The sequence below is a fragment of the Pristiophorus japonicus genome, chromosome 16, assembly GCF_044704955.1.
Source record: "Pristiophorus japonicus isolate sPriJap1 chromosome 16, sPriJap1.hap1, whole genome shotgun sequence".
NCBI lineage: Eukaryota > Metazoa > Chordata > Chondrichthyes > Pristiophoridae > Pristiophorus > Pristiophorus japonicus.
In genome coordinates this window covers 7461110-7473130 of record NC_091992.1, presented here as the reverse complement: position 1 = coordinate 7473130, position 12021 = coordinate 7461110, and the positions used below count along the sequence as shown (strand labels likewise).

At 40.3% G+C, this 12021-nt stretch overlaps 1 protein-coding gene across 1 annotated transcript in view; it reads left to right on the top strand.

Annotated features, from left to right (window-relative positions):
• The window catches only part of med13a (mediator complex subunit 13a), a 129892-nt gene that overhangs the window by 12024 nt on the left and 105847 nt on the right, over positions 1-12021 (top strand). The window contains exons 2-3 of the mRNA XM_070858001.1: positions 7503-7629; positions 11131-11215. Coding sequence (XP_070714102.1) covers positions 7503-7629; positions 11131-11215 — 212 coding nt within the window. The remainder of the gene's footprint in view (positions 1-7502; positions 7630-11130; positions 11216-12021) is intronic.

Sequence of the window (12021 nt, the reverse complement as noted above, 5' to 3'; positions counted from 1 at the left end):
CCCTGACTGCATGGCTGGATTTGTAGCTGGCCATTTTGAGAATTACATAATATTTTTATAACTTTTACATTTTATTTTCAATGTTTATAATTTTAAGGAGAAACCGAATGTAATTTGCCCAAGAATGCAGCAACTGTTTTTGTAGTTGAATATAATTTCTGTTATAACATTTTAAAACCATACTTTTGTCCTGGTTTTTGAAGTAGTTAAGGACCTTGGGACTAGAAATTCCATTTTTGGCCTTTTTTTTTCTGTGCTGGGACCACAACTATTTACAATATACATAGATGACCTGGAAGAGGGGACAGAGTGTAGTTTGCAGATGACACAAAGATTAGTGGGAAAGCGGGTTGTGTAGAGGACACAGAGGCTGCAGAGATTTAGATAGGTTAAGCGAATGGGCTAAGGTTTGGCAGATGGAATACAATGTCGGAAAGTGTGAGGTCATCCACCTTGGGAAAAAAAAAACAGTAAAAGGGAATATTATTTGAATGGGGAGAAATTACAACATGCTGCGGTGCATAGGGACCTGGGGGTCCTTGTGCATGAATCCCAAAAAGTTAGTTTGCAGGTGCAGCAGGTAATCAGGAAGGCGAATGGAATGTTGGCCTTCATTGCGAGAGGGATGGAGTACAAAAGCAGGGAGGTCCTGCTGCAACTGTACAGGGAATTGGTGAGGCCGCAGTTTTGGTCACCTTACTTAAGGAAGGATATACTAGCTTTGGAGGGGATACAGAGACGATTCACTAGGCTGATTCCGGAGATGAGGGGGTTACCTGATGATGATAGATTGAGTAGACTGGGTCTTTACTCGTTGGAGTTCAGAAGGATGAGGGGTGATCTTATAGAAACATTTAAAATAATGAAAGGGATAGACAAGATCGAGGCAGAGAGGTTGTTTCCACTGGTCGGGGCGACTAGAACTAGGGGCACAGCCTCAAAATATGGGGGAGCCAATTTAAAACCGAGTTGAGAAGGAATTTCTTCTCCCAGAGGGTTGTGAATCTGTGGAATTCTCTGCCCAAGGAAGCAGGTGAGGCTAGCTCATTGAATGTATTCAAGTCACAGATAGATTTTTAACCAATAAGGGAATTAAGGGTTATGGGGAGCTGTTCTATTTTACGGAAAAAAAATACCACAAAAAACATAGACTTTTTTTAAGGGGGTAAAATTGGCCAAAAAATGTGCTCGATGGTAAAAATCGGTGTTGCACAAGAATTCGCGGTGGAAACCGCGGTCCTCGACAACTTTAGCCTGAGGCCTATCACCGCCAAAAGTACAGGCCCTGGGAGGGGAGAAAACACACACACAAAAAAACCCCAGAAAACATTCACCATACACTTAACTAATGAATCTCTGAATAAGAATTCAAAAATAAAAACTTCAACTTACCTTTTTTGTAGGTCTTCATACCTACCGCTGTTTATGGGGCTTCAACACAGGCTTTTCTCGGGTGATAGTTTTTCACCCTCAGTACGGGCTCGCTGAACGGCCAATTTTAAGTGGTGTGTATTTTTTTGGTGTTGCATGTTGTTGATCTGTTTTTTGGCAGTATTTCAAAACCGCCATTTGTTAACTTTGGCCAATTTAGTGAGTACCTTTTGCTGACAAAAAAGGCAAAATATCGCTGAAAAAACTTGCACAAGGCTGGCCATTTTCTCTCCCTTGGTGCTTGGGAGTTAATCACGTTGAGGATCAAAAATTTTAGTTTTGTTTGAAAAGTTACCACAAATGTTAATGAAAATTAATTACAGAACACAGACCTGCCATTACGGAAAAATGTCTTCGTGATGCACTTGGAATTAAATGTAATTTTTATTCTGCAGAATCATATTTCAAGTTTCGAGTTGATGTGCCAACTTGCATATATTCATATTGAAGACTTAAGAAATATTACACCAGGATGCCAGTTGGAGTGACGGTAGTGGGTAAAATGATGGAATCAATTATTAAGGATGTCCTAGCAGCGCATTTGGAAAGAGGTGACATGATAGGTCCAAGTCAGCATGGATTTGTGAAAGGAAAATCATGCTTGACAAATCTTCTGGAATTTTTTGAGGATGTTTCCAGTAGAGTGGACAAGGGAGAACCAGTTGATGTGGTGTATTTGGACTTTCAGAAGGCTTTCAACAAGGGCCCACACAAGAGATTAATGTGCAAAGTTAAAGCACATGGGATTGGGGGTAGTGTGCTGACGTGGATTGAGAACTGGCAGACAGGAAGCAAAGAGTAGGAGTAAATGGGTACTTTTCAGAATGGCAGACAGTGACTAGTGGGGTACCGCAAGGTTCTGTGCTGGGGCCCCAGCTGTTTACATTGTACATTAATGATTTAGACGAGGGGATTAAATGTAGTATCTCCAAATTTGCGGATGACACTAAGTTGGGTGGCAGTGTGAGCTGCGAGGAGGATGCTATGAGGCTGCAGAGTGACTTGGATAGGTTAGGTAAGTGGGCAAATGCATGGCAGATGAAGTATAATGTGGATAAATGTGAGGTTATCCACTTTGGTGGTAAAAACCGAGAGACAGACTATTAACTGAATGGTGACATATTAGGAAAAGGGGAGGTGCAACGAGACCTGGGTGTCATGGTACATCACTCATTGAAGGTTGGCATGCAGGTACAGCAGGCGGTTCAGAAAGCAAATGGCATGTTGGCCTTCATAGCGAGGGGATTTGAGTACAGGGGCAGGGAGGTGTTGCTACAGTTGTACAGGGCCTTGGTGAGACCACACCTGGAGTATTGTGTACAGTTTTGGTCTCCTAACTTGAGGAAGGATATTCTTGATATTGAGGGAGTGCAGCGAAGATTCACCAGACTGATTCCCGGGATGGCGGGACTGACATATCAAAGACTGGATCAACTGGGCTTGTATTCACTGGAGTTCAGAAGAATGAGAGGGGATCTCATAGAAACGTTTAAAATTCTGACGGGTTTAGACAGGTTAGCTGCAGGAAGAATGTTCCCAATGTTGGGGAAGTCCAGAGCCAGGGGTCACAGTCTAAGGATAATGGGTAAGCCATTTCGGACCGAGATGAGGAGAAACTTCTTCACCCAGAGAGTGGTGAACCTGTGGAATTCTCTACCAAGAAAGTTGTTGAGGTCAATTCACTAAATATATTCAAAAAAGAGTTAGATGAAGTCCTTACTACTAGGGGGATCACGGGGTATGGCGAGAAAGCAGGAATGGGGTACTGAAGTTGCATGTTCAGCCATGAACTCATTGAATGGTGGTGCAGGCTCGAAGGGCCGAATGTCCTACTCCTGCACCTATTTTCTATGTTTCTATGTAATAGAAGGACGTAGCTTTGTACCTGCACTTTCTCACATGACATGTTCTAGCTAGGTTGTGGGGAAGGCAGCAAGCGGTTGGAGGTCACCCATTTTCTACAAGCACCTGAGTAATCCTAGATTACTCTTGTGGATCTCTTGGCAGCTAGTGCAAAGCATTCTTGGCTGAGCTATGGGAGCAAGGATTCCTGTTTGCTTTTCTAGACATGGGATAGGGTGAGGAGAGTGCGAAAAATACAAACTGTCTTGTTTTCCCAATCAAAAACCGATGCTAAGCTGCAAGCTACCATCAAGTTATGAAGTACAGAAATAAATCTTGCATTTAATCATAATTATGCAATGTCTGCCAAATTTAAAAGGAAGTTTATTTTGGAAGACTGGTAAAATTATGCAGGAAGATTATCCTATTCCCAGCACTTCAAACCTTGTTATGACATTGTGATGACAGTATTTATAATGTTCATTATAAAGTTGTACCAAAATTTAAGTCTGGAATTGTTCTGGCTTTATATATGGAACTACTTTGCAACTTTCAAAAATTGCTTTGTTATATTTGTCGCAGAATGCGTGAAAGAAAAGGTGTAGTTTACTTTTCTTTTTTTTTGTCACCATCTTTTTATGTTTGACAGCTGTGAGGTGCATTATATGATCACTGTTGCTTTTTCAAAATAAATTTTGCAGAGAGCTGAATGAAGCACACCAGCGATAAAATAAAACCCTCATTATCCTTTTCACTCATTGCTATTGTTGCCCTAGTTTATTCAAATTCATTACTTGTTCTCAATCCTGCAAATCTGCATAATATGCTTAATCACTGCATGTAACTGCTATATACCTCCTCTGATTTGCAGGAACTTCAAGTAAATCCACCTTTTCACTACATTTTCTTCAACCAAGTTTTTAATTTGCCCATTCTGTGAATGAAACACTAAACGGGCCCAGTGTTGCTCACACATGTATTTTGCAGTCTTGTCTCTCTCAGAAGAGAGCTCCAGCATCCTTGTGGTATCCCCTGCAAATTTTATCAGATCGTTTTATCACCTAACCATGCACTCTGAATTGCACTAAATACAGATCCCGATGTCAGCCGTGGGCTTGGATAGTTTGAAAATGGTTACTGCTGATTGGTTGACTGCCAGAAATTTCAGATAAAAAAATCGGAACTCTACAACGCCAATTTGTATTCATATAGCGCCTTTAACATAAAACATCACAAGGCTCTTCACGAGCATTATAAAATAAAAGCTGACATCAAGCCACATTTGGGCAGATGACCAAAAGCTTGGTCAAAGTAGTAGGTTTTAAGGAGCATCTTAAAGGAGAGAAAGAGAGATGTGCAGCAAAGAAAGACTTGGATTTATACAGCGCCCTTCACGACCACCGGACAGCTCAAAGCGCTTTACAGCCAATAAAGTACTTTCGGAGTGTAGTCACTGTAATGTAGGAAATGCAGCAGCCAATTTATGCACAAACCAGCTCCCACGCACAGCAATGTGATAATGACCAGGTAAACAGGGTTTTTTGTTATGTTGATTTGAGGGATAAATATTGGCCCCAGTTCACTGGTGATAACCCCCCCCCCCCATGCTCTTCTTTGAAATAGTGCCATGGGATCTTTTTGGTCCATGTGAGAGAGCAGACGGTGCCTCGGTTTAACGTCTCGTCTGAAATACGGCACCTCTTGACAGAGGCTCCCTCAGCACTGCGCTGGAGTGTCAGTCTAGATTTTATTTTTGTGCTCGAGTTCCTGGAGTGGAACTTCTGACTCAGGAGTGCTATCCACTGAGCCACAGCTGACACTAGGGAGAGAATTCCAGAGCTTGGAGCTTTGCCAACTGGAGGCACAGCCACCAATAGTGGAGCGATTACAATCGGGGATGCTCGAGCCAGAATTGGAAGAGCACAGATATAAATGATAACCGTGATCTTCTATCCATATGCAGGCTACATATCTATATCTCCTTTTTTAAAAAAAAATCTACCTGCTCCTTTGATTATAATATATTCTGCTATAATTTTTAATGGTGTAAATGTAGAGTATGCCATGTTTACGCAGTAATTTTATAAAAGGAAAACCATCTTGGAATTGCATCTAAAACAACGCCAAGTTACATTTAGGAACTTCAAACCACTTTTGGAAAGCTGTCCATGTTACTGGATGTTGTGAAAATGACACTGGTGGGGGTGGGTGGAAATGATGATGATTGCAATATAACCTATTCTCCATACACTTTGTTTCTCACTGTCATCATTCAGATTGCGGTAACCGATTATCTAGCCATCTGGTAAACATTGCTGTAATTTAACATTTAACCTGAAACTTTTTTATTTGTTTCAAAATTTGGGAAGCATTTGAAATTAGTAAATTCAGGAAGTGTAATGGTACGGGGTGGAATGTTTTCCTACAAGGGAGGTGCTGGTAATTTACTTTTGGCTATGTTTTGGTTATGAAGGAATGGTTGTGTATCTGTGGAAATGTTTAAATGGACAATTGGTGTTTAATCTTGATCTTTTTGAGTATTGTAATCCAATTTTTGCATCTTTGCAAAAAAAATTCCAAGGGAAATATTTTCTATTGCAAACACTTCCTGAATTCTATTTTTATCACAATTCAACAATTAATGTAACCTTTATTGTAGCAAGTACAGAATATTAAATGTTGCTAGGATTTCTGTAAAGTGTAATGGGGATGTAAGACTTATTCCATGCAATACCCTCTTGAATTATTGAAGTTGGGAGGGAGGGGGAATTTTGAAAGGGGGGAAACTTGTGCAAAGCTAAAGCCTCTAATTCTGCAGCAAGCCAAAGAAAATTCTGTGGCTAGAGAATGTAGATTCAGCTGCCAGCGATGCAGACCCTCTGCTTGGCTGCTCTATTTACAGGACATGTTGCAGAAAACACACAGGTTGCACAGTGAGAGTCTAACAGCAAGTAACCACAGTGTGATTCCTACGCTGGGTAGCAGTTTCATGATTTTTAGCTGGTTGGTTTGCGCACAAGTCACTTCATTTTCCTTGAATTTTTTTTTTTGTTGCTCCCCCTGTAGCTCAGGTGCTGTGGGTTGTACTTTTTCTGTCTGTCTGTCTCTCTTCTGTTAAGTGTGCTTGCTGACTACCAACACTTGTGGAATATCCTTCGAATCTACAATATACAAATACAATCAGCGTTGGAAGAACAGTCGGCAATGTACATGGACTTTTTTTATTTGTTCATGGGATGTGGGTGTCGCTGGCTAGGCCAGCATTTATTTCATATTCTCTTATTACCCTCGAAGGTGGTGGTGAGTTGCTGCCTTGAACCGCTGCAGTCCAGTGAGGTGAAGGTGCTCTCAGTGTGGTTGGGCAGGGAATTCCAGGATTTTGACCCAGCGACAATGAACAAATGGCCGATTATATTTCCAAGTCAGGTTTGTGTGTGGGAGCTGAACTAAGTCTCCCAGATACATCTTGAATATTGGGTTGGGGGGAAATCCACCATGGTTTCTTCAACCATTGAATCGTGGAATGTTAGAGGTCTAGGTTGTCTTTCCAAATCTGTATGGAGAGACTATTGAGCTGTAGTACTGGTTTGTAATTTGCGAAGTGAAGTGATAAATCCAGTATCACACAAGCAGACCGTGGCTTAACAAAAGTATAACTTTTTAAAAACTCTCCTTGGCACTGGCATTGGTACTGATGTGTAAAATATACCTAGTGACAGCACTGCTAAAGTATTAGAAGGCTGCATCCCAGTGAAAGAGTTAGTGTGTATACACTGTTTGTGAATGTTGTTTAAATAGTAATATTGTATTACAACCGTGAACTCTGACCAGGAGTTTTTCGTTACTTAGTAACTTTTTGTTTTTATGAAAATGTATCTGTTCTATGTTTCACGAGCTCTTTGTTCCCTTGTGTTCATGTCCTGCTGAGTGGCATCAGGAAAATTGTGTTGCAACACTGGAGTAGCAACTCTACATGGGTGGTTGAATGTATATTGTGTTGTGTGTAGGGCTGTAACGAAGCTCAAATCTCTGGCACTCTGTTCACTCCAGCTGCATTTTGGCTTTCTATTGTTGGGTGCCAAATATTCATTTGAGCTTCTGACCCCAAGTGGTTTTTTTTGCAGCCTTTGGCACTTGTGTTCCTGTATTTCCTGCATTTGTATGCCACAAAATACTGTTCAAAGCATTGGTAAGGCTTAAGTATACAGGTTTGCTGCAACTCTAATTAGAAAGTTGTAGATTCTGCAATGAATTTGTTTCCAGATTGTTTGCCAGAACTTGTACAGGATGGTTTACAGTCCCAGAAGATTGAATGGGACCTGAATGTTTTATTACTGCTTATTCCGAAAGTTGTTGGTGATCCTCTTATTAAATGGCATGCATCCCAGCAACACTGAAATACAAATACCAGTGAGTCTGCAATGAAAATTTACACTTCCAAAACCCTTTTTACTTAGTTGGTGAACAGGATAATCTTAGTGATTTATGCAGTGCCTTGGTATTTTCCAATTATGAAATTGTCCAAGGGGAAACCAGCCATCTTTTAAAACAGCTTGTCTTTTACACATTGTGTGGAACAAATCGTTCCATGAAAAGCAAGTTGTGGCAGTTTCTGCAACACCGTTGGGTATCTGCCAACTTTTAAATGGATTGTTGGTTTTTCCAAGATCTTTTTGCAAATGGCAGTAGAGTTTATTTCACTGGTTTTAAACCACTGACTATCCCCAGATTGATTGATTTGACTCTCATTGGGGAATTGTAGTCCTTTCTAATAGGGGAGATGAGAATTGTACAAATTTTTAAATTCTGAAATTTTATCCAGAACATTTTGTTAAGCTTAACCAAATGCATCACATCAGTGTCCTAGCAATTTACAAGAGCCATTATTCATAGTTGTAAGTTACTTACCTGTCGACATCCATTCGGTTTGGGTATAATCTGAAATCCATGTACAAATATGTAATGCAAATATAAATAAGATTTATAAAACTTGACCTCTGCTTGGATTGTTGAGGTGTTTACTGCCTTGTTAAAGTCCATTGGTAAATGCAATTGCGTTAATGTTTACTGAGCTGCTGCTGCCTGCTTTTGGCAGCAGTTGCAGTTTTCTGTTCTACAAATGCTCAGCTTCTTCAAGGTCTGCCAAGAGTGTCAAAACTTGCTACTTAACTGATCCCACCCTCCCTAATGCTAGACTTCTTGAAATGGTACTTCTCTTCCTTTTTAACAGGCTCCTGCATGGGAACCACACCTTGCCTCTTAGCTGTTGAATGCTTAACCAGAGAAAATTTCAAGTGCAGATAACTGCACTGTGTGATCACCTTCATGTTGACAGTGATGGTTATAAACACCATTTCATTGCCTGGTTAAGGATAATTGCTTGCAGAATTACTAGGTGTGCTACTTGGCAGCAAATAGTTTTTATTTATATTATAGTACAACTAACACGTTGCTGTAAAAGTACATCCATTTGACACACACAATAGTAACCACCTGAATTTTGGACCCTCGAGGTAGCTGATTTGTACTATACCAGTTTAATAATATTGCTGGATATCTAGCCTTAATTGTATGCATGATAACAGGCAGCTGATAGAAGGCAGCAATTCAATTGATTAATTATGGTGTGACTTCACAAATCGAGTGTGTAACACCAGCAAAATTGCTCTTGAATTTACTGCCAGACAGTTGTTTATCCAACAGTTACCTTTTACAGTAACTTTCACTACTTTTTAAAAAAAAAGTTGTTCTGTTGGGCATTATAAAAACTGCAGTGTGATAGAAGTCTAATCTGATGCACAATAGTGTACAATTTTTCTTTGTAGTGGGGATATTTTTATCATATTTTCTACATTTGAATTGAATTATGCCTTGTTTTCTCCCCTCCCCCTGCCAAATTTTGAAAGCCAGAAATGTAAGAAAATAATTGTGATTTATTAAAAAAAAATTGAGAAACAGTTCAATGTAAAGCCTATGCATTGAATGAGTGCATGTCTGACTGGTGACTGAGATTTAATATCAGCTCCACTAATATTTTTTTTTAAGTATTCTTTCCTTTTTGGACAGAATGTACTCTCACTTGGAGAAGGAACATCTTGCTTTGCTTCAGTACTCCCATCAACCTGACGCAATTCTCCCAACACTGCAACCTGCTTGCTCAGACGGCAAGGCTTGGGACAGTTATGAGTTTAATACTTCCTGTGGCTTGAGCTCTGCTCCACTTGTGGTTTGAGCACTATTCAACTACAGTATCAAAATAGTTTGTAGGTACTTTTTTCCATTCCTGTTAATTTTATATATATATCTATAGAGTTTTTGTTAGTTTTATATTTCCAGATGCTAACTAGTTTTATTCAGTAATCACAATTCTTACAAGAATACAAGAGCAGGGGAGTTATGCTGTTTTGTACAGCTTGGAGTACTGCGTGCAGTTCTAGTCACCACATTACAGGAAAGATGTCATTGCACTGGAGAAGGTACAGAGGATTTACGAGGATGTTGCCGAGACTGGAGAAGTTTAGCTATGAGGAAAGATTGGATAGGCTGGGGTTGTTTTCTTTGGAACAGAGGAGGCTGAGGAGAGACCTTATTGAGGTGTATAAAATTATGAGGGGCCTAGATAGTGGATAGGAAGGATCTATTTCCCTTAGCAGAGGAATCAACAGCCAGGGGGCATAGATTTAAAGTAATTGGTAGGAGGTTTAGAGGAGATTTGAAGGGATTTTTTTTCACCCAGAGAGTGGTGGGGGTCTGGAACTCGCAGCTTGAAAGGGTGGTAGAGGCAGAAACCCTCACATTTTAAAAAGTACTTGGATATGCACTTGAAATGCCATAACCTACAAGGCCACGGACCAAGAGCTGGAAAGTGGGATTAGGCTGGATAGCTGTTTGTCGGTCGGCACGGACACGATGGGCTGAAATGGCCGCCTTCCATGCTGTAAATTTCTATGATTCTGTGATTCTATTCTTCTCTTGATGGGAGTTGTAAAATACGCTCAACGGTTGAGTGTGCTATTCTTCTCCATGGATTTTCAGATCAGGCCTGAGGATGGGCACTTGGGGATGGGAGACAGAAAGGACAAGTAAATCTGATTCGCAACCCCAGGCAGAGCTTGTTCACTTGACCGGTTCTGTAAGATGTATCTAGGATACTACATCACTTGCAACAGCAAGTTTATATCTGAGTTTTGAAGACCCATTCGAGCAACCTAGACATTTTAGTCATGATTGTGGACCACTCTTGGATATGTCTACATTGATTATAGCAAGGATGTCAAGATTGAAATGCAAGAAAGCTCTGGAAAAAAAAGTGAAATGTAATTTACATCATTCTCATTAAAGATGACCGCTTTTTAAAAAAAAAAGTATATTGACTTGTGATTCCTGGTATTTACCTGTTTTAGTTTTGGCTATGTATGCCTCAGTAATATTCAAGTAAGGGTCGTCAAATCTTTATTTTTGTGGGCCGTGTAGGTGCATAGAATATGAAGTTGAAATCCAGGTTTCCATTCATTTTCACCAGGTCAAGTTGATAGATCTTGGTATTGTGATTTAGGATCAATGCGCCAATAGAACTTAACCCAACATCCAGGTGCCGAAAATTTGAATAGGACAAAAATAGCGAACAAAAAATATAAGTGCAACTAGGACTCTGTATCCGGTGATTGTGTGCCACAGTTTGGACACCCCTGATCTAAGTGGTTTCGTGAGGGATGGAAGGGAGAGCAGCAGTCAGAATGGCTGTGATCAACCGTTTATTTTCCTGTGATAACTAAATGCAAGTTGTCTTCAGTATGTAGATTTTTCTTGCGTTTTGTCAGGAGATGTTAACTTTTTAATTGCTTTTTCATTTTGCAGTTGAAGAGGACGGATTGTGGGAACAGGGACTGTCTTACGAGTGCCGAACGCTGCTTTTTAAGGCCATTCACAACTTGCTGGAAAGGTATGTGCTATAATATCCTACAACAACTGTTTGAAATACAGTGGAGCTTGCTTGGTATGTCTGTTACTGACATACTCTACTGACCACAGCACTTCAAACCATTTTGAAAAAGTTTAGATTTGTATACAATTTTTTTTCTGCCTTGTCAGCATTATTCCTTTTTCTAGGGCAAAACTCCGATCTTCCTGAATTCAAACTGCAAAATATTGTTTGAGGAAAATTAGGCTGTGGTGTGGTTGAGGGGGATTGGGAAGGTTGAAGCTTGTGATGAAGAAAGTTGGATGCTCTTGTAAATATTAATATTTTGCATCAGTATTTTCATTGAGCAATTTGGGGATACGTAATAGTTATAATGTAGAATAGATGCAGAGGAAACCTCATTACACTTGCCCCAGCAATGCATCTTAACCACTTGCAGAAGAATTTCATTGCACTCGTGACCTTTCCATTTCCTGTACCAGTAAAATATCTCGTCTTTTGAGTGAACTTCCCAAAGTGTGCCAATTAGGGGTAGTCATGTGTCTTGGACTCCTGTTTGCTTGTAGCTGGATTGCTATGGTTCTAAGCTCATTACATAAACAGTCATCAGAGAGGAGGCTTTCATTTGAGCAGTGCAAGATGGACTGGGGCCCAGGTTTCAGAGGGCTATGTTGCAATTCATCACACCGCCTTACTTACGACACATTTTCTCAACTATGAATTGATTTTGCATTGCATCCTGTCGTGCAGATTGAATACAGAGACTAACCGCCTTAAACACCCTCCTCCCCTCCCCACCCATAAATGAGATCCCTTGTCTATATGCA